The sequence below is a fragment of the Eutrigla gurnardus genome, assembly GCF_963514095.1.
Source record: "Eutrigla gurnardus genome assembly, chromosome: 11".
NCBI lineage: Eukaryota > Metazoa > Chordata > Actinopteri > Perciformes > Triglidae > Eutrigla > Eutrigla gurnardus.
This window is the reverse complement of record NC_139925.1, coordinates 23,575,439-23,603,040: the sequence shown is the minus strand read 5'-3', so window position 1 is coordinate 23,603,040 and position 27,602 is coordinate 23,575,439. Positions and strand designations below refer to the sequence as shown.

Here is a 27,602-nt window from a genome sequence, read left to right as displayed (position 1 = left end):
TCGAGTCGATGATATTTCTCGTTGCGTTAAAAATCTGTCTCGCGAGATTTGTGAGCTATACATAGCTGAGGTTTTACAGACAGCTGTTACTGAATGGGAGCTTAAAAAACCCAACCACGGCATCGCTTATTGTTACCGACAATGCAGTAATATGGACGTGGCCGTCGCTCGTTTACTCGGGCGGGTGAGATGTGTGGCTGCTTTTTTTCATCGTAGTTCAGCGGCTACCGCGGTGAAAATGTCCAAGCAGAAACGGCTACAATTGCCATCACACAAGTTAATGACGGGCACGTTGGATATGCTGGCTCGTTACCTTGAGTAGCAAGCTGCCATAGCAGCATCACCAGCCCAGAGATAAGACAAAACTCCCGAAGCATTGATACACTTGATAGCTGCGATGTCAGAGATGCTGAAGATGCTGTAGTTGCAGCATGTTGTTCATGACATACTTGGTCAGGCTCCGTTTGCACTATTTGCACTCTGTATTGACAAAGTAGAACTTTGATTTGGTTTTGCACATATTTACACTTGGGAAAAATAAATATTTTATTTTATTTATTTTATTTTAACTTTTATACATTTTTGTTTCAGTTTAAATTTGTGAAAGAAGAAGTTTATTAAAAGATCATGCTTACATCATGCATGTAAAGAGTTATAATAAAATATTTCAAAATGCATGTGCAACTCTGTTAAATTAAAGTCTGTTGGTCCAGTCATATATTTTGTCATTGTAGTTTTCTTAAAATCTCATCTCGTCTCGTTCTCGTGAACCCAATATCGCGTCTCGTCTCGTCTTGTGAGCAGAGTGTATCGTCACACCCCTAGTACTAACAGTTTTTAACTGTAAAATATATATTTTACAATATAAGGCCTAACAGGAGGGAGAGGAAGGATACGTCCAGATGAGCAGGAAAATGGTTGTCAACAATAGCTTTAGTAAATGACTACAGACAAAGAGATACATATCTATTAAAACAAACTGCTGATTTTCATACCTAAAAAAATGTTAAAGAATGTCACTTTTTTTATTGAATTATGTGAAGTCACTCAAATGATTCAATCTGTAAAGTGTCTAACTTGTGTGTTGGTGTCTGATGTTAGTGCTTTTCCTCAGTGTGTTCTGAGTGACAGTGTGTGTTGTCGCCATGACGTTACGCAGCTGATGTGATGTTTAGCTCAGGTGAATGTTGGTGATGTAGACTGTGTTACACATGTAGCTGCGGTTGTGCCTGCCACCGTTTAGAAAGAAAGAAAATTAAAAAAAAACCTGTTAGTTTTTATAATAAAAGATCAATGTGCATGTATTCATACTGTGTTGTCAGGCAAAATATGGTGATAATATGCTTTTTCTATGAATTCAAGTTTTAATGCAGATGTATATGAGCTGTCTCTCAGTTAAAGAAGAAAAAAAACAGTGCGTTTTTACTACTACTTTCCAGTAGTTAATGATCATATTGCTTGCACAGTTTGTTTGAACAGAGTGGTGCTGGTACCAGCGATCACTGCATGTGTATCATTGTATCCATATGCTGGTCGCTCTGATCAGCCTCGTCCAACGGCTCTGCAGGGTGTCATTGTGGCTTGAATGAGATGTCAGCACTTTCTGTTTTTCAGTCCTTTCCATCACCAATGAGCTGCAGCTGCAGAGTCACTCACAGCTTCTATTCTCCCATTGTATGAACGAGTGGGAGTCAGGTCCACGCTTCTGTCATTGAACACCAGGCATAATCACTGCAGGAGGCCCCTGAACACTCCGACACTCATACATGTACCCTGGTTGAATTGTGTGCTGCATCAAAAGTCACACACACACACACACACACACACACACACACACACACACACACACACACACACACAGAACAATCATAGCGTAGCATCGTCCAGCACTGACGAGGACCAAAAACGACCCAGCTCGGCTTCATAGACTGTCCTTCAGTGGTTACATGTTCTTCATGTTCAGGCTGGTTTGGGATTTGGAGCTTGTCCTGGTTTAACGTTGTGTTGTGATTTTTAACTGGAGAGGTCAGAACGTTAACGTTTCTATGTAAAAACCTGTGGAACTAACATGAGCGGAGAACCTGAGCACATCGTTAACTAGCGGTAACACGTCTATGCTTCGTCAGCTAGTGAAACCACTGAATGAACACACATGCTGCTTTTGCTTTTTAGTGGTTGTAACAATGAATAAAGAGCTACCAGGAAGAGTGTTGTTCCTGCATTTCATTACCAGGTGATCCATTTTTTACACTTTAGCCTAGAATATATCCTTCAAACGCCCTTCTTCAAAGACCCTTCTGTCTGCTTCTCTCTGGAATCGGTTTACATTTTCACTTCATATTTCTTCAGGGAGTACAGTAAGTGTTAATTAGCCAACACGATTGCATCAGTGCATCTTTAGTTGTTGGTTTTGGCTTTTTTTAAATGTTAAAGCTGATTCCTTGGAAACTGGAAGTGGAGTTGAGTCTTTTCTACACCCTGGTAGATCCCCAATATGATCGACGATCATATCCTTATAGGGCCTGTAGTACTATTACATGAGTATTAGTAATAGCAGCATGATTTTGTTTTATTGTGGTTATATAAATCTAATTTGTGCTTCTGTTTCTGGGAGCATGATTGTCTTGTCATCCAATCACAGACTCCGTCTTCGTGAACGTCTCTGTCCATCTATCAACATTTACCGACCATGGGGAGAAAGCAACACTGTGTGCAGGCTGGTGTATTGATTCATTGATTTTATTACATGTTAATACAGGTGCTGCAGAGGAGGAGATCATTACAGAGCGCTGCTTAGCTCGCTGTGTGTGTGTTTAAGAGTCACAGAGGGAGGGGAGATCAGGTGGACCATCACAGACAGTGTTCCTGAAAGTTATTATTTACAATATTTCTAATGTTGATGGTAGAAATGAAGCGTCCAGCTGTTAGATGCCTTCTACTTATAAGTTATAGTCACTAGTCAAGTAAGTTTATGTGCTGGGGCAAATTTAATTTAGAGCAATAATAATAGTATTAATATGTAAATGGAATAACTAATCAGAAATCATCTTGACATTGGTAAAGGCATTGATATCTGTGATCACTATGGGCTATGGTCTTTAGGTACAACCCTACCAGACGTGTTGAATGCAGTGCTTGTGTACTCAAAGTGTATTTGTCGCATGTCCAAATTGCAGCAACTTGGACGTCCTTGGGTCCCCAGCAACACAGACGTAGATCAGATGATCGGTCCTCGAGATGTGTAAAAGACAAACTGAAAACAGAGATTCCTTGATTCAAAGTTAGATTCCTCTGTATCACAGATCCCTCCCAGATGGCCTTTTAATCGGTAGACGATGAGATGAAATGAGTTCAACATTTGTAACTAATATATTCTTTACTCACAGTTTGAGCTAAAAAATACAAGCACGTCACACACACATACAAACACAGGTTCTCACACACTCCTGGGAAATAATAAGTAGAGGTTGACCCACCATTCTGTTCGGCTGACTCATTTTTATTGTCCACTTCTGATGTGTGATTAACTATGTTTATCTCCCAATAATAATCACAACTACTGTGGAATAATCCAAGATACAAGAAAGGAAGACAGATAGGAAAATAAGTAAGTCAACTCATTTTGGAATTCTCTCCTTCAATAATCCATCTTTGTAATGATCATTAAAGGAAATCCCAGATTTTAGGATCGCTGAACATTTTCTGCATTTTCTCTATTTTCCCGATTGTACAGAAAACATACTGTGAGGTACAAACTGAGGTACATATCCAACCGTGAACTATATAGTATAGTATAATATGGTATAGTGTAGTAAAGCTATATTCGAATTTCAGATAATAGTAAAAAATGGGAAATCTTCAAATTGTTTGTCTTGCCTGACTAAGGGCAAAAGACGTTCCAATGACCTTCAAAAATAAAGCAGCACACTTTGTGTGTGTGTGTGTGTGTGTGTGTGTGTGTGTCGTCTCCTGATTGTCCCTCAATCTGTTAACAACTTTATCATTCACCAGGAGTCTTTTCTCACGTGTTCATAATGGAATCATATGGACGCATACACTCATAAACACAGTCACAGCTCAGTTATGATGGATGAACAAATCCACGCCAGGGTCACTGAGTTTGTCTGCGGGCCATGTACTGTATTAGATCTAGCTGTGATTAAACATTAGGAGCTATTTTCTATCTCTCACTCACTGTTGCCCTCTCTCTCTAATCTCTCTCTCTCTCTCTCTCTCTCTCTCTGTCGCTCCCTTGGTCCCCAAATACGCCCCGGCTAATTCATCACCCAGCCCAAAGCCTATTTTAGCACCAGACATGTGTATCCTGAGATCCTCGCACATGGAGAGACAGATGAAAGGAGGAAGGGTTGAATAGAGGAGGAGTGTGACCGTGGTATAAGACTCTGCAGGCCTGCTGTGGTCTTTTTCTCTTCCTCTATCGTTGTATGTTCTCCTCGCTTGCTTCCTTCTATGTCTGATCTCCTTGTTGTCTATGAGGCTCATTGTTATTCCGTGTGATCGCTGGTAATCATAATCAAAACGAGGCTCAGTTCAAGGCTTAGCACTCTCATCCATTGTTGACATTTCCAGGGGTTTTGGGCGGGGATTGGATTTCATGCTCCAAAACACAGTCATGTAAAACAGAGTTTAGAGATGCATTGGCGTTTTTCAACCTGATATTTTCTGGTTGTGGCCATTCTGGGTCATGCTTGCACTCCTTCAGTGTGACGTTGGTTACATGCGTGTCGATCGGTGCGAGGGATGCACCGATCGATCGCCCGCCGATCATTATCGGACGGTGCTCAGTGTTTCTCACCTTTCTAATGAGCGATCATGAGAGCCGAGAGCGTGAAGTCATAATGATGGTAGAAAACATAATGAGGAACATGTAAAGTAGTCTATCTGGCAGTTTTCAGTGCCTTATTTTCTTTACACCTTTATTATTATTAAAGACAAGGATAAGTATTTGGCGATCCACTCAAACAGTCAGCGACGGACATGCTCTGTCGTCGGATGGCGGTTCAAACACCCGACAAGATGCAGGCGGAAGCAAGAGGCATACGTTAGACATACTTTCAATGATGACATTGGAATAAAATGCTAATGTTGAGCAGGTTCCTTTTTTTTGCAAATTAGCATGAAACATGAAGTGCATCTGAGGCTGGTGGGAATGTCATTAGTTTGTAAGTATTTTGTCACACAAGTTTTGACCTGAATAGGTGATCAAGGGATTACCAAAGCTATCACCATGTATCCCGAGGGAAACATCGAGCTTGTACCAAATGTCACAGCGATTGCAACCAAAAGCTACACATTGTAATGTTTTCTGTACTATAAAAAGAGTAGTTGATGACACATGTGGGGTGTGTGATGTAGCTCTCCTGCAGCTATTAGCTTGCAGGGCCCTTTTGTTCCCCTGGCAGATGCAAGCACATGCATCTTGCAATCCAGAGGAGCCCACTACACTTTTAAATACTCCGTTTAGATTAGTCATACTCTCAGATGACCCTGAAATCAAATTTCACAATCTGCGCGTCTGTGTGTATAGCAGTTGTTGTGGGGCAGTTGGAGATGGGCTTAGTATGGTAGAGATTAGAAAAGCCCATCCTATTGAAAAGACAGATATATTCAGGATATTCATCTCCTCACTGGAAAGATATTGAGTGAAATTGTCTGCTTATCTGCAGCCTGCTCTTCATTCAGATAATTCTCTGTCTATAAGAGGCAGTGTGGCTGCCAGGAGCCGTTCTATTCAAGTCTGGCTTGACTTTAAGTTTGTTTCCAAGTGGCATAGATATTGTAGATTTGTGTTCTAAAGACAGGGGAACTTTACTGAGAGGCTTTCAGAACTTCATCAAAATGCCTTTACTGTCCAAGTAGTCTTAAGACGGAGACTAATAAGTGCAAAAAGAATGATACATTCTTTACAGATTTTCAAGTAGACAGAGCAACTTTCTTCCATGTTCAGACCAAGGAGTGGAACCCAACCAGCTCAGAGGTAGAGTGAGTCGTCCTCCAGTCTGCATGGAGATACTGAATACCAAATTCCCCCCAAAGGCTGTGCCATCTGTGTGTGAATGGATAGATAGTTAGATCCCGATGTGCAGGCGGCTCCTCTGCAATCAGTGTACGAAAGTATCTTCCTACGTTTTTTCTTAAATGTCTTCTTAAGAAAGTTCCTAATATAAACCTACGCTGGATTCATGACATGTTTTTAAACCATCGAAATGTTAGCTGTGTTCTTATCTTCATGAATCCCACGTTTTTGTAAATTGCAAGTTCTTCCTCATTAGCATACGTAAACACCCCACAAATGCCCATGAAAGGGCATGAAACCGCAGGGCCGTGTGCAAACACAGAACTAGCACACTGAGGAAAAGTCGAGACGCAAGTAAAGAATGCACCGCTGATTGGACGACACATTGGTGATGATGTCATCATTCAGGGGGGCCAGGGCAGATCCTCCATCACCTCCATCTACAAGATTCAGCATTATACAAATATTATTGTAGTTTCAATCCTACAGTATTATACAACTGTAGAATAGAAGAAAACACAATCAATTATTTTGCACAATGTTGTGTTTAAAAGTGTGCTTTTAAATGTAAGAAAACATTGGTGAATGAAACATTGAACAGCATATGTTCACTGATATAAGAAATGAAATTATTCTTTCTGCCTCCCTTTAAATTTTAAATAGAAAAAAAGCACATACAGTTTGAAATAAAAAAATGTGATCATTTAAATATCTGTAATGTTTGCCACCACCAGCTGGTTGGACGTTCTGTGATGAGCGAGTCTCTGGGAGGTTGAGCTCCTGTTGAGCTTCGTTCAGAGCGTCTTCTGCTTCCAGCTGTTTGTCTGGTCCAGCAGCAGCAGGACGACAACGAGGCTTCACCTTTAACAGCATTTTCTGGAGACGAGGCAAATAATGAAGGGACTACGAGACGGACCACCATGATGTGACTTTTAGCAACAGTTTAACTTGTAGGCAGTAGCTCAAAATCAGTAGGTTACATACAAAACAATAGAGTCTCACTGTATGAGTGAGACAGTTGACAGTGACAATGCAGAATAAGCCAACGTGCTATAGTTTCAGAACTGACCATGGGTGTGATATGTGCATTTAATGGATTTAGTGCATTTATATGGGCGTTATAAAATAAGACTGCACTAGCTAACAGATAACAACAACGCCATTTAAAGCAAATGTATTCATTTCTACTTTCCAATGGCGAGATGCAGCCTGAGGCATCTTTTGCAAGGTGTATATTGCACGTGTATATGGTAAATGCATTTCTATAGCACTTTTCTATCCTTTCGGTTCCTCGAGGCACTTTACACGACATTCAGTCTACTCACCCATTCACACACTGGCAGAGGAGTTTACTCACAAAGGCACAGCCTTCAGGGGCAATTAAGGGTTCAACATCTTGCCCAAGGACACTTTGGTAAGTGGATTGGAGGAGCCAGGATTCAAACCACTGATTGGAGGACTACTTGCTCTACCTCTGAGCCACAGCCGCCCCCCTGTATCCCACCTGTGCAATAACGATGAAAAAAAGGATACATCGTTCAGCCCTAGTTTGGGGGGAGGTTTTCTTAGAACCAAGGACGAAAGAAAACTGTTTTCAAAAATTCCTGTATCCACATGGAACAGCTCTCAGATAGGCAACGATAGCTATATTCCATATAATGGTTCTCACTCGGTAGATTAATATTGCCCTTTGAACACAAAGATTGTACTTCAGTATACTCAACACCCTCCTCCAGATACTAGATCTGTTCCGTCAGAGCAGCTCAGGTCTGACTGACACTGACTGAAAATGAAATTACTGAACATTGACCACCTTCAAAAACAATTTGTGTAAAGTATTTAAGTAAAATCTGATTTTAAAAGAAAAAATATAAACAGACTTTGAAAAATATAAACAGACTTTGATCGTGACTGACAGGAAGATAAGCAAGTTACAAATGTCCCTATGGCAGATGCCTGTGTAAGTTATATGTGACAGACCTTATGTATGAGTATGAATGTCATATACAAGTTACCTGAGGTTGACCACATGTCAGCTGAGCTCAGAGAAATCTCCAGTCAGGGAGGGGGGTCGTTCCACCCCCGCCCCCCCCCCCCCATGTTACCCATCAGGCAAAGCGGCTCCTCGAGCCTCCCGCCTGGGTTGCATCTTCAGACAGAAGGAGCGATGACATGGGGAGGTGATAGAAACCGTCTGAGTGTGACAGCACACTCACAGCAGGAGTGGCGTCTGACAGTATTAGCTAATGAGATCGCTAACGAGCTGTCACATTCATTAGGCAACAATTTAAAAAAATCCTCTGACAGCTTTGCATATATTGGTCTTTTATGTAGCAGATTTGTTTTACCCATATACATGAGACAGTGATCAGTATGTATTCCCTTTGACATCACATCCACAGATACAGTACACGTTCACTATTTCTTTAAAACAAGGACCACTCTCATTCCAACCATATATATATATATATATATATCATTCCAGCCATATATATATAGCCATATGGATTTATTGACGAGGCGTGTCTGAGATATGGAGGTCGGGTTTTCACAGCTCTTGCTCTGAGATATTGAGTGGATGGAGCTGAACGCTCAGAGAGTGTTTCTGAATTTGAGTTGGCAGTGTGACAGACGGGATTTGCAACAGCACATTGACTGCTTGACTATCTGGAGTTAAACCAAACCTCATGTTACAGTGATGTTTGGCATCAACACTTTTGCAGCTCACTTACTTCCACTTAGAAATCCATGACGATTTGCTTTTAAATCTCATGAAGTCAGCATTCAGCATGACGGTGAATGTTTTCACACAGCTTTAAATTAGGGCACTTCTTCTTCACACATGAACTAATGGTATCCATGTAGTCTACCGCTGCATCAATTAGCAACGTGCATTTCCATATCATTTCACCAATGTTATTGTCAGTTTACAGTGGTTACAGTTTTTAATGGTGCAGTGTTTTATTGACAGTTCATTAACAATGATGTTTTCTTTAGTGTATTATCACCTGAAAGTAAGAATGGTTGTGTTTTCGTTAACAATGACACAACCTACATAGGGAGCGTCTTACACAATGCTACTGTACTTTACACGGTACTATAATTGTGTCTTGCCACTGTGGGACCGTGGACCTTCATTCCCAAAGTACAACTGGAATCTTTCCTTTGATCAACAGGGCCTGATGCTAATGTGATGAGTTATGTGATCATTAATATGTATGTGTAGCTATGTATGTATAATGTATGTGTTGTATAATATATCATACAAAATGGTAACCTAGATATTCTGTCCTTTAATGGGGATCCAAGGATGTTATCACGTGTAGCATGTGATACCAAGTATGTGCTCATGGCCTGATTCTATTCTCTCCAGGGACAAGGTTGTGGCTGGGACTCACACACACAAACACACACACACACACCTACACACACACACACACACACACACACACACACACACACACACACAGTATGTCAAAGGCCGAGTGATGGCCCTGCACACAATACATTATACAGAAACACACATGCTCCACATAGGAACACCCATAGCACAGGGACATACACTGACATACATGCACACATAAGTACTCACATGCCAAGGGACACTAATGAAGATGAAGTAGCTCATTAAACATGACATTATGAGGTCGGCTTGGACGTATAGACTTTGACCAATATGGGACTCTTAGTGAGAGATGACTAGATGATCCCCTTGGTGATGATTCCCCTGAACTTTCCTTCCTCCACACACTGCTGACCTACATCTGTTGGCTGGTTCCTGCAGGTGCAGCACATCCTGGCTGATCCAACTGTATGCAACCTGGAGGGAAATCCAGTTCAATGTCTCTCTCTCTCTCTCTTGATATTATTATCCTTTTCCCTGACTTTGACTTTAAAGAAGGATTGTGCAATAATTGACTATGATAATTTATCATCATATCATGAGCACGTCCTCTAAATTGATAACAAGCACATGCTAACTCAAAATCAGATATTGTTTCACTCAATGTCTTAATTTAATGAGAAAATTGTTTCTTTGATCCATTATTTAATTCACACAGGGATCTACGGAAATAGGCTTTCTTGTGTAGTTATTTCATATAGATATGTCTTTATTGAAACACCAGATTACATGCTATAGCATGATTTATATCGTTATCGAGATATGAAATGACCTATACCAGGAAAGAAGATTTTGCCACATCGCCTACTTACTGTTTCATGGAAACAGTATTCCCTGATGTCAGTGACCTCTTTCTGCAGGGTAACGTGCCACAAAGCAGAAGTGGTTCAGGAATGGTTTGAGGAACACAACAACGAGTTCAAGGTGTTGACTTGACTTGAGGTGCTGGATTCCCCAGATCTCAGTCCAGTCCAGCAGCTGTGGGATGTGCTGGACAAACAAGTCTGATCCATGGAGGCCCCACCTCACAACTTACAGGACTTAAAGGATCTGCTGCTGACGTCTTGGTGCCAGATACCACAGCAGACCTTCAGAGGTCTAGTGGAGTCCATTATGTTCAGATTCTCTGACAGTTTGTGTTATTGTGTTGTATAACTCAGGGATTTCTGTCAACATGAAATGAGTCCATGAAGGTTGAACCTTGGATTCACTTGGTGAATAAGTTGTTGGAAGCCAGGTTTCTCTACAGTGCAAACGGGGATCGGGTCCATGCTAATGTATGCACAGTCCTGTTTTTTTTGCTTCACTAACTTCCTTGTGGTACTCGACTTTGTTGCCACTACTTTAGCATTGTTAGCAAATCGGCTTGTTGATGTCCTTTCCCTGGTCTTTAGCCTTGTATAAATACTATACGCTAAATACTTCCAAACGGCACTTTTGCTTTTTTGATTTTCTACTATAACTGGTCTTGAAGGCCTTCAGCAGCAGCGCTTGTTCAGCCAGCTCAGTGTTGTGAGCGTGAACTAGTGTTCATGTGTTCAGCTGCTAGGAGAGAAGCAGCTGTGTAGCTGTCTGTCTGCATGGATGAAGTTACGCATCAACGGGAGGAGGCAAAGACGGACTGTTGGTATCGATACTTGTGCATATGACTATCTAGTCCGATATCTAGTCCTCATTTTTTGTAGATTTCTTTGACAACCCTAACCTAGAGCATCATAATTTGACACATAGGGCCAAGCGTCGGCTTTTGATGAGTTGATCATGAAAAAATGTGTTTTGGTCAAAGGTACATTTTAATGTTATCATGTTGTGATCAAATGCAATCTTGTAAAATGTTTCCTTTTTTAGATAAACTTGAATAAATACTGTTGTTGTTGTTGTTGTTGTTGTTGTTGTTGTTGTTGTTGTACCGTTGAATTAGAAAAAAGTGGAGAAAATAAAGTCCATGTTCAGAAGTGGTTTGCTGGTGTTTATGACAAACCTTTCTGTACAACTGAACTGTGAAAACTGCATTAGTATGCCCTGCATTGTAATCATCCACAGGCAGATATGAATATGACAATCTTAATTTGACTTGGAAATGACTAACTATTATAATGCAAATGATTATGCATGTTGAACTATTTGCGTGGTCAACATGTCTCTGATGAGGAACTAAGATGTGCAGATGTGCGTCTTTCCCTGTGTGACTGCACATCTGATAGCATGTGCATGTGGTTTGGTTAGTCATCGCTGTGTGTGTGTGTGTGTGTGTGTGCGTGTGTTACACTCAGTGTTATGTCATGCACCTCCTCCACCCCCTGCATCTCATCTATTACGTCACATCACCATAGTAACCCCGGCAGTGGTGATGCATTCTGCTTCACTGGACCACCAGCCACCTACAACACTCACCAAGGTCTTTTTGTGTTTGAGTGCAAGTGTGTCTGCACGCATCACACACAGGTGAGTGTGTGTGTGTGTGTGTGTGTGTGTGTGTGTGTGTGTGTGTGTGAGGTCTAATGGAGCACAGCTTCGACTTATTAAAGGTTGACTCCATCAGCGTTCTTTTCCAGGTTTTTCAAATGGAAACTCCCACTCAGCCGTTACAAGAAGCAGTCATGTAGGACCAAATTAAGCTCATCAATAATGTTGTGTAATTCAGCTAGAACTAGCTGAATCTATGCTCGCCATGCTGTGTAGAAGTAACTGAAACTGTTAGCTTGGATTTTTGGAAGTGAGGTTGCATTAACATACCTGTGTTCTGTGAGGGTTAATCACTGGTTTTGTCAATGGAATCTGGTGGTTTTGAAGCGAGCCATATAATGGCTTCAGTTCTGTGTTCATTAAAGCCATTCAGTTCAAGTGTACACTATATTTAGTATTTAGTATTTTATGTATTATTATGTTCTCTGCTTTACCTTGGACCCAAATGTAGACAAAGACAAACTTGATTTTTAATTGAAAGAGGAAGTGATTTATTTTCACAATGCACAGGGATTGTTGGGGGTTTGGGGGAGTCCAGGGATTCCTGGTAAGACGTCAGAGGAAAATAAGTGACTGAGTCTGTGGTAGGGGTTATGGCGGTAGGTGAGCGAGCAGGCTGGAGAGAAGTTCTGAAGCTTGCAGATGGGACGGCGAAAGCACAGTTAATAATTAATAAAGAGACAAGCAAGAACATCAAAAGGGTTTGTCTATGTCAAAAATCTCATGGAGCCAGTGGGTGGATGGAACAATCCAGTGAAGTGATTGCAGGAGCCGGAGTATGTAAGGTATCCTGCTGAACAGCTACTACTTTACTCAGATGAGGACCTAAAACTTGTTTCTATTTTTTCCCTTTAACTTTATGTGATGATATGTTGTGGTTTTGACAAATGCACTATTTGTAAGTCACTTTGGACAAAAGCCACCGCTAAATGTAAATGTAAATGTAAAGTGGCACTGATGGTGTGTCTCGTTAGTAGCCACGCCCACAGGACTGACAGCAAAGGGGAGAAGAGGAAAACTGACCACTGTCACAACAGATCCTAAGAGTTCTTGAGCAATACGTTTCAAGCTGTAAGCGTGTTCAATGTCTTGGACTCATGTGACACACACACACACACACACACACACACACAGCAGCGTTGGCTCAGGGGAAGAGCATACAGTAGGAGGGCCAAGGTGTCAGCTGTGAGGCGCTGATGAAGTTTGACACATTTCACCCTTCAGTTGCACAGCTGTGCGTTGTGTTTGTTTTCAACATAAAAGCATTTTTCTTTCGCAGCTGATGCTGAAGACTCTTCCTGTACCTTTTAGTTGTATAATGGGGATGGTTTGGTTTGATTTGTCAGGGGTTTGCTGAATGGAATTTTGTTGGTGAAAATCACAGCATTGAAAAACCACTACATGAAATAATTTAACAACAACATCCAGAAACAGTGTCCCTGTTCACAGAGCACCATATTTCTAATAAGAGGAATATGTGTGCCTAATCCAGCAAATATGATACCTTTCACATATATATTACTTACAGGTATTTCATCACTTCACAATATCTGTGAACTAAATGTGAAATAAAGTAGTCCTGCAATGTTTGACACCTTCACAGTCATGTCTCAGAGGGGACATTTGATGTATAGAGTCATCACAAGAGAGTCCAGAAGAATCCAGAATCCATCTCTGACTTCACCGTCATCATCAGTATTTTCAGTGTTGGGTTGAGCACTGAGCGATAATGAACGGACAGCCTATCGATTCTACGTCATGTCCATGTTGAGTTCCAGTTCATGTGCTTCTGCATGAGCAGCTGTACCGCCGAAGCATTATTCCTTATTATTATTTTTCCTTATTCCTGAGCGCCACAGTACAAACTTTGAACTTGTGATCAGTGGCTGTATCCTGATGGTACGCCTAGATGCCAAGAAATTATTTGAAATGTATGGGATTTAACAACACATTTATTAACTGTATAAAGATTAGATATAAATAAGAGTTTGAGTCAATAGCCAAGATATAGAGAGAGATGCTCGGCTTTATCTCTAGGCACTAATGGAGATGATTAGCTCAAACCCCTAGATACAGGGAATAGATGTTCAAAGGGTAATACACACGTGTCATTATTCGCTGATGACAACTTATGTTACATCACAAACCTCTTATGCTAAATTCCAATTATAATGAATGTTTGAAGAACTTATGAAGAAGATGGCTACAAGATAACCAGAGACCATAGCAGAAGCTATGATGATAGTTTTGGCCACATCAATTGAATAATATAGAAACCATCAGAGAGTGATTTAGAAAAAAAAACATACATTACAAATAATTGAATACGAAATACATTGAATGTGTGGCTAAATTACATTTGTGCTAAATTGTTTTACAGTCCCATAACGTGACTGGTTGATGTCTTTATACATAAGGAGCAAAAGCTAAAAAAAATCAACCTAACAAAAACGTTTTTGCAATCTTATTTTCATGTTCTGTGTGAAAGTACTCATGACAAAAAAACAACAGTTCAAAAGAATATATTAACATGCAAATTAATCACAGAAATGAAACGCTCCAAGTGCATAAAGTCACTAAGACTTTTCTGCATAGTTCATTATATATTCTTCAAAGCACATCTCCACCATATTACCACCATACTACAGCATCCTATCCTAGATCACTGCCTTCCTCTTTTATTATTAGATTTATTTGCAAAATGTTGCGTGTTGTGTCACGTCTCTGCATTTTGATAAATATAGTTGAGCGCAGTGCTATTTATAGAAGCCCAACGTGCTCTGCACCTAATTCAGGGCCTGTTTCATGGTGGGAGAGAGGATATGGGTCAGAGGTGGGGGGCTTGAGGGTACTGCGACCCAAATGACTGAGCTGGAATGACCGGCCTTGCAGCGCTCTGTGTGCTAATGCTCCCGCAGGAACATGGTGACACAAGATGCATGTCTCATCTGCCTTTGTTGGGCAGTATTCAGGAATGTCAATTAGGCATTCAACTGTGCATGAGAGGCATCACATATTCATCTGTTTGTAGAATAAAATGTCACTACCCAAGTTCATATGCAGAATCTCTGTGAAAGTGTTTTTATTTGTTACATAGAACTTCATGAATGCAACGTGATGCATTCAGTGTCTTTCACCGAGACGACTACCCTGGGACAGAGCTGCCACTAATGGTTTGTCTTATTTTGCAGTTATTTATGAAACCCTTCCACCATCTCTCACTCTCTTTCTTTCTATCTTTTGTCAGGATACTATGTTTCCAGCTCCATGGTTGAGGAGGGGGCGAGGTGGGAGAGTCGTCACCTTCTGCAGGAAGTCTATGATAATGAGTCGAAGCTCTACGCTGAACCTGCAAAAAACTGCACCGAACCAGGTAAGACTCGCTGAGATGCTTGGTGAGAGACGTGTAACGGAAAACGGCAGGGAGGAGTTAGGCGTTGTCTTTGATTAGAGCAACCAAATGATTGTATCTCATCACTGTATGATGCATAACGTATTCTTTAGATGTGGTTATGGACTGCTTATGTGACAGCTCATTGTACAGTCCTGCTGCAAGAATTCCTCACCCACAAAATGACTCACCGTGTTACCTTGAGATCTTGAAGGGAACGTTTTTTTTCTCCACCTGCCTCCGCAGCTAATGAACAATCCAAACATGAAGAGAAAAGTCTCAATGGATCAAAGTAAATCTGGGCCGAATTTACAAACAGCATTCCTCTTACACAACTTGTGCTGCATAATACCAGTTTCATTTACACAGCCATATACTCACTACCTCCCAAACATGCATTTTCCTTTAAACCTCATTAGAATAGTTGGGACTCAGCCAGACTCGCATGAATGAACAGCACGCCTGCATAAGCCCAAGACTGTTTATGTTTTAAATAGTGAAGCTTAAGCAAAAATGCATATTTGGGAAGTAGTGAGCACTGGATACGGAGACTTAGATTCTACTGCATCGGCTTTGCTTTTGAAAGTTGTTCTTGGTGAAGGAAAGCCTGGAGCTCGTATGGAGAGAGGACGGACCCGTTGGTCTACATCACATGTATATGTAAGATGTTAAGGGCGTATTTTCACAGCCCCACCTCCACTGTGATTGGACGGCTGGGTAAAGCTGACAGTGATGAGTGTCGCGTTTTATCCAAGTCTTGTAACTGGGTGACTCTCATGGATTTCAAAACTTTGTATTATATCAGTAGGATCCTGTATGATGGTGGAAGTGTCAGGCATCCAGAGGAGGAGGAGGGTGATGCTTGAACACCTCTTCCCTTCACCTTTACACACACACATAACAATGAGTGCTGCTGTGCGTAAAATTATGTCGGAAAAATTCTCTAGATTAACGGCAGCAGTTAGGACGGGTGCTGTTTGGGCCTAGTGTGGCATTATGAGGTCAGACATTTAGCCATGACATTTAGCGCGCGCACACACACACACACACACACACACACCAGGGGCCCAGTTGATCGGTACCATGCTAAACACAGTTGTCCCCCTCCCCAGCCCCCCGCTGGCTTGTACTCACATTGCTCCAGGGAATGGAGTTGAACACGGAGCGATAATGAACGGACGGCCTATCGATTATATGTCATCACCATGTTGCGTTCCCGTCCTTTTGAGTGTGCATGAGCAACTTTAACGTACTGAAGCACACCTCTTCCAACCGTGCCAGGGCCGAGGAAGTGGACTGTACTTGAGCACGGTACGGAGGACTCTCACACTATTCAGACAAACTGGACTTTGGGGGGTCAAACGTGCTCGGGCAAGGTACGGATTGCCAAGTGTGAGTTGTCTCAGGAGAGCTGGCTGCAGAAAATCTGAGCTGAAGATGAAAAATGAACGGCGCTTCCTCTGGTGTGGAGATGAAGACAAACAGTGAGAGGGAAAGTGAATGTTGACATTAAAATGAAGAGCTGATAAAAATATCACAAACTTAGGTAGAAATCCTCTCTGCTCTCCTCTGTGCTCGTCTCCCTGTGTGTCTGCCTGTCTCATCCTCTCTCATGCCGTATGATTGTTTTCTCTGTTGGCTTGTAGGGGTGTGTGTGTGTGTGTGTGTGTGTGTGTGTGTGTGTGTGTGTGTGTGTGTGTGTGTGTGTGTGTGTGTGTGTGTGTGTGTTTTCCCCATGGCGTGGAGTGCGTGAGTGTTTTCCATGTGGAATCCTGGGGCTTTACAAGGCTGACGTCCTGCCAAGCATTCTCTTGATCTCATTGTAAACACACCGCCCCCATCTAATGCCTGCATGCACACACACACACACACACACACACATGCTCGCATGCGTACACACTCCTTCTTCTGCAGTTTGGGCCACAGAGACATTCTGCAGTCTGACTGAATGTGTACACACAAGTTATATTTAGACAGGACATAGTTTATAGGCTGTTTCTGTTTAATTTTGCTTTGTCTCCTGAAACACTAATTATCTTGATAGGGATTATTCCTGCTTTTCTTCACAACGTGCTCCTTCTGCCTCACTCACTCTCCCTCTCTCTCTCTCTCTCTCTCTCTCTCTCTCTCTCTCTCTCTCTCTCTCTCTCTCTCTCTCACCGTCGCTCTCTTATCATCCGTTCAGCTCTCTCGTCCCCTGGAGTGCATGCCGTCTCCTGCTTTTTCTTTGTTTTTCTTTCTGTCTCTCGCTCTGTGTTTTTTTTGTTTGTTTTTTTTTACAAATGCAGTCATCAGTTCATGCACAAAAAAGATACTGCAACACAAACATCTCTGTGTATGCTGCTGCTGATGTAGTTACAATGTGCAAGTGCATGCATGTACCGATCTATACAAATATTTGATCTAGTGGAGAATCTATACAGAATAAGTGAACTTTTTGGACATATTGGTGTAGTGGGTAGCACAGTCGCCTCACAGCAAGAAGGTCCAGGGTTCGATTCCCGGGTCGGGTTCGGGTTCCTTCTGTGTGGAGTTTGCATGTTCTCCCCGTGTAAGCATGGGTTCTCCGGCTTCCTCCCACAGTCCAAAGACATGCAGGATGGACCTGTCTGTCTCTACATGTCAGCCCTGTGATAGACTGGTTACCTGTCTGTCTCTACATGTCTCCCTGTGATAGACTGGTTACCTGTCTGTCTCTACATGTCTCCCTGTGATAGACTGGTTACCTGTCTGTCTCTACATGTCAGCCCTGTGATAGACTGGTTACCTGTCTGTCTCTACATGTCGGCCCTGTGATAGACTGGTTACCTGTCTGTCTCTACATGTCAGCCCTGTGATAGACTGGTTACCTGCCCAGGGTGAACCCTGCCTCCCCCAATATCAGCTGGGATCAGCTCCATCCCTGCGACACTGAATACAGGATAAGCTGTTGACGATGGTTAATTGGATTCATTTTATTTGTTTAACTTCCTGTGAGATTAGACTCAAAACCAAATGACAGTTAAGTGAAATAAAGAAGATTAGCCTTCGTTGAATGAAGTTGCCTGTGTCAGCAGGGTGACTTAACAACTAAAACTACTACACCCTCCAGAAAAAGTCTGGAAGACTGTTTTGATCGTTTGTAGTCTTTTCCTGAGTAAGATAGATAAGGAGTGTACTGTTGGGGAATAAGGGAATAGAATACTTGCTGTCACTATTTGGAAAATAATATTTAGTCCTTGAGAATTTGCAGCAACTATTTCGGAGAAAAGGCCTAGGCTCTATTTTTAGTGCCTTTCGCTTCACAGCCCCTCTGCAAATATGCAACAATGGAGCTTGAACACGTGATGGTAAATTCCCCAAAATAACGTTGCTCCTTCTGCTCATGGCTCAGGCCAGCTGGGGTCTAATGAGCAAATCAGTTCAACTGGACTGAGCTGGAGTCAACTTAATAGATATGATGTTGTAAGTGGGAGATGTGCATCATGAGGTATCCTGCAAAGACTATGTCAATGGTTAATCATCATTTACTTGGCATGCCAGCTGGATACTCGCAGAATCACAAGATCATACGAAAAAAGATTCTGACCAATCATCGTCCTGCGAGGAGCTACTGGCAGATATGGCCGTGGTTTAGGTGTTTGTGATGTTGGTTCTGTAAAATAAGGTTAGCGTAAATGCTGCAGTGTCATTATAACAGGACTAAAGGATATTTCTTCAGAAAGATTTTCTCAACAGGGAAGATCTTTTTGATCTTCGTCCTTAGTCCCTGCCCTTTTCCAGTTTCCAATGAAGGTTTCTTAGATGGTTATGAAATCAGCATCACCATGGGTGAGATTAGATGTAAAAAAAATATTCTGGTTCTGGTATTATTATCAGCGATACACGTTTTTGGTCCTGTTCTCAAGGCAGCACCTGGAGTATGTTGTTTGGTGTTCGACCCCTCGGTTATCCTTTATGCTGTTGTCATCACTCCTCTCCTGACTGCTCCGCTCAATGTCTTCCTCTCTTTCTTTCATAGTTATTTTTATTCAATTTCAGAAGATGCCAAATTTACAGAAACACAATACACAATAATATTTAGATTTGGAGAGATGCACATGGTGTACTGCTTTAAATTAAATCAGTGGCAAGCACACATACAGGGGCGAACCCTTTCCAAAATCTTAGCCCAAGTTCCCATATCTCATGCATGTTTCAATGCGTTTCTAATTTTTGATGAAGAATGGAATTCTAATTTAGAGATCAGCACAAGTAAATATTAAATTGCACCCCTGTCTGTTGCAGTAGAGGACATCAAGAATTTTGTTGGGGGGTTTATTGGGAAATTGTGGGATAGCACCCTGAGCATAATGTCTGATTTGTAAATATTTCTGAAAAAAATGGAATTGTGACAAATATGCAAAAAAAAAGAAGAAAAAAATCAAGGGGAAACTGCTTTTTTTTAGCACTGTATGTTGTGTTAGGGCAGCCATGCCAGTCATTATGTGCATCAGACATGTAATACAATAGATTTGTAGAGGAAAACCATTTGACTTCAAGTGACAGCAAAACAAAACAACACTATCCCCTCCCATAAGAAGAAACCTACTGTTATAACAAAAAAAACACCTTCCCTAACTAACTTAAAGACTTCCAATTTACTATATGCTTTATCGAAGTATACACCTCTTTTCCACCACAATATTGGTATGTGGGGTCCCCACCTGGACAGAGGGCTTAAATGTGAGCGAGCATAAATAAATGCAAATAAAAATAATAAATAGACCAGTAGAGATTGTTCTAATGCGATGTTTTGTGTATATATTTCCATAGCAAAGTGACAGCAGCTGCATGAGGTAATGTTTAAAACAACTGTCCAATAATGTCCATCACACCATCAAAACTTTAACCAACCTGTGGTTTGTAAACACTGAACGTTGATGTGATCTGTCGTTGGAGGAGTCACAGCCAAATGTGGGAACCGTCGGTCTTTGTGATGCGGAGTCTGGCCGAGTAAAGAAGGGGGGTACCCGCATATTTCTGAAGGATGTTATTAAGTTGAAGGATAAAAAGAATTGATCTGAGGGGTTGATATCTACTCATGTATTAGGCCTCTTAATACGTCAACCATGTCCCTGTCAGCATCAGTATTACCCTTTGGATGGTTCTGTGAAGAACATCCTGTTTATTCTCCTTGGTTCTACTTCTCTAGTGTACCTCTTCAGTAAGGTAGCCAGAGCTGTGAGTCTTTGTTTGGCTCCAGTCCCTCTGGTATGAAGAGTTTTACACTTCATAGGTAGTTCTTCCTGTATCACACCTTTCTCCAAACTTTTCTCTGTGTTGCCTTGATCTTAGCTTCCAGCTTCCTTCTCCATGGGGGATACTGCTCCTTTTGGCTAATGCTATTCATCTTGTAGCCAAATGTATCTTGGATCATTGCTGCTGTACTGTATAGCAGCTTGTTGGTCTCAGTTATGGCAGCAGTAGGGATAGTATGTAATATTACATTCACATCTTCTAGCAGACTTTCAGAGGGACCAGCATTTCTTTAGTGTTTTTCTAGTCTTTTTTGACCACTCAAGGTGCTTTACACTACATTCAACTTGCTTATGATATGATATGATGGTATTGGGGCTTGGAACCCAATCTCAGAGTGTGAGGGTACTGATGATTAATTTGCATATTAATATTGCTAATATTAATATTGTTAACCTGTATCCAGGGAATGCATGCTTTCACATCAGCAACGGAATTTCACTGAATGATATTGCAGCTTTAATTTTTTGGGGCTGTAGTAGATTGTTTTCATTTCCGACATCTGATCAATCAAAAGACCTGTTCTTGACAAAATGGCAGATTGCGTAATTGTTTTTTGGGGAGGTAGAGCGAGCTGCCCTCCAATCGGAACAGCCGAAGTTTGGCTCGCTTTACACAGTGAATCAAGCTTGGTAAAATTCACCCAGAACCCCTGAGTGGTGTTATGAACTCAGACAGGATGGCGTTTCATTAGCCAGCGTATCTGGGACTCCACGACATTCACAAAGCAGCAAAAGTGGTTATTTCAGCCATGAAGGATGAAACATTGTCTCTGTCTATGGAGATAAGTCCCCTCCCTCTGCGGCGCGAGTGACAAGTGATAAACACAAATGATCCTGCAATCAAACGCAAGATGGAAATTTGCAGCTTGCCTTCTCTCACAGAGCAAAGCAGCAGACACAGAACTGAGAAAAGGCTCCTCTTATCCGTCAGAGGAGATAGTTCTTGCATTCCTATGGCAGTGGCAGTCTCGCCAGTACTCTGTGCTGCAATTGGTTGGATCAATGGCACTTTACTTCCTCCTCATCTCACCACATGCAGGACACAGAATTATACCAAAGTCTCCTTACTCTCTGTACACAGAGTCAGGCAACCTGAGGAAAGTCACACATAAACACAAACATAGAGATACATATGTGCTGTGCATACAATATTGTGTTTTTTTCCAGCATGGCTGCGTTTTAATTGTTTTCCATCCTTCTAAGGTCAAATACCAACACACACACACACACACTGAGCCCTGATTATAACAATAGACCGTGTTGGATTAGAGATAATGGAGTTTAAATTCTCTCACTTTTCTGCTCATGCACCGCAAACTGCAGCCTCTGCCTCATTCCAATGTGTGTATTTGTTTTTCCATGTTACAATGACCTCTGTTTATCGTTGTCCTCTGTGACTCACATGTATTCATCTGATTTACTTTGGCTCCATCATGAAGACAGGGCTGCCAAGTCTCACGCTTTGAGTGTGACAGTCACGCAATTTGACCCATTCTCACGCCACACGCCACACTTGACATTTCTCACGCTTATATTTCCCGATTCAATACTCAATTTTTTTTTTCATGATAGTAAACTTTGGTCCTCGCGGCTTCCCGTAGTTCGAGTAACTCTGATTGACTGACCGAGATAACCAATCCATTAGTCCTTTGTGCCTAACCAACCACGGAAGGCACCACTCAATATAAACCAATCAGAAGCAACGTAAGGCGGGTCTTGGCGTCTCTAACCATCTTTCACACACAACCGCGCCGACATTTAAAACTACACAAAAACTTGAGAGTAATTAGTAGTGGTGGCCGTTATCGGCATTATCGGGCGAGAAAAAAATATATCGCCGTTAATCTATTCTCAAAGTTGGGTTGGGAGCTGGGTCTATTCGGAACGCGAAGGAATATTTACTGGCCCTTTTAGTGGAAAAAACATTAAAACATAGTGGCCGATGAGCTGCCCTCTCATCTCCGCGCAGCAGTGTAGACTTTCTCCGCAAGACGCGCGGCCAGAGCAATCCTCACCGCGCACTTCCACTACGATCTTCGTGTACTTTACGCGCTTGATGTTGTTCTGATGACCGTCCACCTCGTTGAACCACCACGATGTTGGTTTCTACTTTGAAAACTCGGCAAGTTGACACTGTATTTTGATAAGCTGTTGCACTCTTCAGACTCATGGTTTGAGCGGAACCAGAACCGCTACTTTTATAATAAAAATTCGGCTTTGTGTCTCCGTCCAAAATCGGCTGCGCTTGCGCTGCCTGCTGCACAGATCTGCTCGTGCTCACATGCGCTGATGCAGGTCGATTGTTTACTAGAAATATATGCAGAGAAGGCGGTCCTTCAAAACAACATCAAGCCATGCGTGTGTAGTATTAGGACGTGATGACGTATGTACAACCGGCAATCGGGCAAAGCCTCGTTTGGGCTAAGCAGTGTGAGTGCAGAGTGGCCGAGGCACGCTACGGATCGCACCCTTAGGCAGCCTATGTTAATTAAATAAAGTTTGTTTTTTGATAAGCTGTGTTAACCTACAATTTTCATTTCTAATTTCTGGTTAATTAAGACTAGTATTAGGAGGCCACAGTGCAGGGAGAGCAGCTGGCATGGAGGTGAGGACATCAGTCTTAAGCCCAAGTTATGCTTCCGCAACGCAAGGGGGCTTACGGACCCCTTACGTCCTTGCGGACCCCCTTACGTCCACCGCAAGGGCCTGACGTGCACCTCCCAAAAATCCTAGACTTGCGTCGAGGCGACGCAACACCAAAGCATTGGCTGTGATTGGTCCGCTAACTACATCCGCTGGAGACCGCTTTTCCGGTTTCCACTCATAAACACCGCCATTTAAACATTTAATACTTTTATCGTTTGCACCTTGTTGCTTTTGCACAAAGAAATAAAACACCAAGTTCTGAAAAATTGTGGATGTTTAAAGCCGGAAGGTAAACAAATAGGCTATAATGAGGCTAACGACGATATACGTCACAAGAGTCTCGGTCGGTCGGTCAGTCTTTACAAAAAAACATAGCGCCCTCTATCGGTGTGGCATTGAATTGCATTTCGACACGTAAACCCCATGCAGAACCATCACGGTCTCGCGGCTGCGTCCAAGCAACTGCGTGGCCGTTGCTTGATCACTACGCGGAAGCATAACCGAGGTTTTAAGGTTTAAATCGTCGTTAAAATGGGCCAAATCGATATTAAAAAAGGCCACATTTTTTCCGCCGTGGCCAAATGCATCATGGTACTAAAGTCTCACTTTTGTCATTTTCTGAAACTTGGCAGCCCTGTGAACAGCAGAGTGGAAAGATTTAGATGTGTGAGTGATCATTGGTCTGTCTATCTATTAAACTTTATCCAATAACCATAATTAATTAACCATAAAAAAGTCATTTGTTACAGTCTGTGTGTTACAACTTGCACAAATGGGACATAATTGAAAGGGTAATGCTTGTTGCTCCCTGTTTCTCTACACTAGAGCGGAACGATTTGAGGGTAATATCAACTGATATTGAGGTATGGAGTGCGATTTAGCCAATATTTTCAGTTCAAGAGTTACACTTCACATTTCTATATATATGATAACTATTTTCAGATTCTGTGATTGCTTTACATAAAACATAACATTATTCCATGAAGGTTAAACCTTGGAATCAGTTGGACGCCTGGTTTCTCCACAGTGTAAACAGGGATCTGGTCGATGCTAACGTATTCAGCTACACTCCTGTTTTATTTCCCGTGTTTCTGGTGACTTGGCATCATATTATCATCGCTGATCAAATAGACTTGATAGAGCAGGCTGCTACTGGTTCATTCTCGTTGCTGGTCAATTTTTCAGTCATCCATTATTGTGTTAACCTGTTAACTGAACGTCTTAGATGTTAGATGGGCCAGACTGATGGTGTTAACAGCCTAGATCCACCATCAATGTCATCGTGGATTCCTTAATGAGACAACCTACCGTTTGGCACTTATCAGTGACGATACTGAACTTGAGCAGAAGTGTAATTTGTTTTCCAATAAACATGAGTATATTACGACAAGCCTTGTCAGAATGCAGCTTACATCCCAGGTTTACACCGTTAGATTGTTACAGAGTTTGAATGAGAAGTCGTTTGGCAGTTATAAATCAGTTACTTCAACTCTTCTCATTGTGTTTTCTCCGGGGAGCTACACTGTTTGATTGCTTTTCGATTGCTGTCTCTAGTCTTCTCTGCTAAATGTCTACGCATTTGATTTGATTTGATTTGTTTTTATGACATTAATAAATGCTGGGTCGATATGAAGCCTCTCTTGTGAATATGGGCCTAAATCTCTAATGTCAGAACAAGCAGTACACTGAACGGACCCGTCTGTGGTGACAGCAAGCCACTCTAGAACCCCAGCATAGCCTCAGAAGGCCCAACGTTAGCTTGTAAGTCAGGGTTATTCGGTCCATCTTCATTCAAGTCAACCTGGGACTGTGAGTTCTGCTGAGGCTGGGATGTTTTTGTGGTTCATCCAGGTTGTTGTGTTGCTTCTTCTCTAACCTTTAGTGGGATTGTAGGGATTTTCTGTTCCAAGAACTGGTCACATTATCTAAGATTAGCAGCAGAGACATACTGTACTAGCTGGAATCTGTTTTACTGTCATTGTGTGATTCCACAGATGCATGCAGCTCGTTGAATAAGACCTTTCAAATAGTCATGTTTTTTTCTCCATTTGGCCATCTTTTTTAACATTGTTGAGTTTTGATTTTGATTTAGGTTTCACAGAACAAATGAACACTGTTCTGGGTGGGAACACTTGTGTGTTATAAGGTCAATCTCAAAAACTTGTGGTCAGTTATCCTTTCAATTGGAGGTGGTTCTGGCTGAGAGGTAGAGCGGGTCGTACACCAAGAAATGGTGGTTCGATTCCCGGCTCCTCCAGTCCTCATGCCGAAGTGTCCTTGGACAAGAACACCAAATTTCCCACAAAGGTTGTGGTGTGTGAATGTAGACGTGTAATGTGAAGCGCCTTGAGTGGTCAAAATACTTGAAAATCTTTGACCGACTGACCTTTTCTATTCCACCAGCATTGGGCCAAAACTCTTACCCAGCAGCAATGACCACACTGCTGTGAAAGTTGCAGAACATATTCATGCTCTCCTGATGACAGCCTTTCCATGTGGGATTCTCCATGATCTTTCATCATACATGACCCTCAGGCCAAGGAGTCAACATAAGGGCTTTAATTATGTCCACTGCAGCAACATCAGACCATGTTTTTATGCTGCATATCCACATGTTGTTTTGGCTTACAATATACAAAATGTGTTAATAATGGACAAAAATAGAAAACACTATCATCGTAGCATGGTAGTTAGTGCATGCAAGATATCTTCTAATAAGGTAGGACAGAGTGCTCGGTCCTTTTCTCAGCTAATGTATGCTCCCAAGTGGCTAAACCTTTTGATTGTAAAGAGCCCATGGCACTACAGACCTAACATGTTTGGTCCCATTAATGGTACATTTCCAGAAGAGCTACAGGATGTTTCTTCCTTTGGGCCTGATTTTTCCAGTCAGTGCTCAGTGTCAAAGTCAAAGCTTTGTAAATTCTTTTAAGAACACGTGAGAAGCCGCTGCCTTGACTCACAGCACAGCATGATAAACAGCATGTGTACTGCTGGTTTTCCTAACATGCAGCTAATTATCTACTTAATGGGACCATTTTCCCTTTTTCCATTACTGCACACTGAGGCAAAATGAACCTTAAAGGCAGAGTGGGAGTCTATTTGGAGACACTTTTGGCAGAATAGAGGAAAAAAATATTCAAAGTCTTTCAGTGAGAGGGAGGGAACTTAATTCTTGAGATCTCTCTTTACTACTCACTATAGAGTAAACTAATGTTTACAGTGCAATGAGGGAGACATTAAGGACACAGTCATTTGGAGGCCTACTGCAGTGCCTGCTTGGCTTGTGGTGTTGCTGCTTGCATCTTTCTCAAGAACCGCGACATACAACTCAACACAGAACTGGGCTTCCTTCAGTCCTCAGCATACACCTGCCATGACGTCCCCACACAAAAAAAACTGCAATGAGAATTACATTTTGGGGGAAACCTATTTTGTTCTGGAGTACCTTGCCACTTGACATATCACATGGCCTTGTGGGGAGGAAGTCGGGGGGTCATAGGGTCCCGAAACAAAGGACTTTCACCAGGAGACTGCTGTAATTGTCCAGCTCAAACCATGTACTTTTGGTGCTATTTTCTTTCTTTTTTGTTTTTGTTTTTGTTTGTCATCCTCTTTTCATCCAAATCTTGATCAGAATCAGAATCAGTTTTATTGGCCAATGAATTTGACTCCAGCTTTATGTCGCTCTCAATACACACACACAGAAATAGACATACAACTAAAACAAGGATAACAATCAGAATAAAATGTAAACATAACATTTGAGAAGTATGTACAGATATAAATATAACTGTATATACAACTGTATATACAGGACAATGAAATCTTAAACAGATCTGAGATCAAAGAGTGCATCAAAGTGCAGAGTGCAAAGGCTGCAGGAATACATATGAAATATATAATTTAACAGGTTGCTATGGATACACAGGGACAGCCTGCAGGAAGAAACTGTTCCTGTGTCTGGTGGTTATGGTGAACAGTGCTCTGTAGCGCCTACTAGAGGGGAGGAGTTGGAAGAGGTGATGTGCAGGGTGACTGACTCTGGAGGTGTACAGGTCCTGGACGGAGGGCTGGTCGGCACCAATGTTTTTTTCTGCAGACCTGACTGTCCTTGTAATCTGTTCCTGTCCTGGTTGCTGTCAAAACCAGACAGATATGGATGAGCAGAGAACAGAGCAGACTCAATCAATCCACAGCTACCCAGTGATTAATCTGGCCCTAGTCTAGACACAAAACATCATTTTAATTTAATAAACCACATCTCTAACTGAAGCCCATTACATTGGTCCAGGCTACACATTGTGAAAGGCCGTTCATGCATTCCCATGTGAGGGCCCTGGGGATCGGGCCCCCAATGCAGACTGTGGAGGCAGGAGA

At 41.9% G+C, this 27,602-nt stretch overlaps 1 protein-coding gene across 1 annotated transcript in view; it reads left to right on the top strand.

Annotated features, from left to right (window-relative positions):
- The window catches only part of slc24a3 (solute carrier family 24 member 3), an 88,618-nt gene that overhangs the window by 10,556 nt on the left and 50,460 nt on the right, over positions 1–27,602 (top strand). Inside the window, exon 2 of the mRNA XM_084021075.1 lies at positions 15,154–15,279. Coding sequence (XP_083877201.1) covers positions 15,154–15,279 — 126 coding nt within the window. The remainder of the gene's footprint in view (positions 1–15,153; positions 15,280–27,602) is intronic.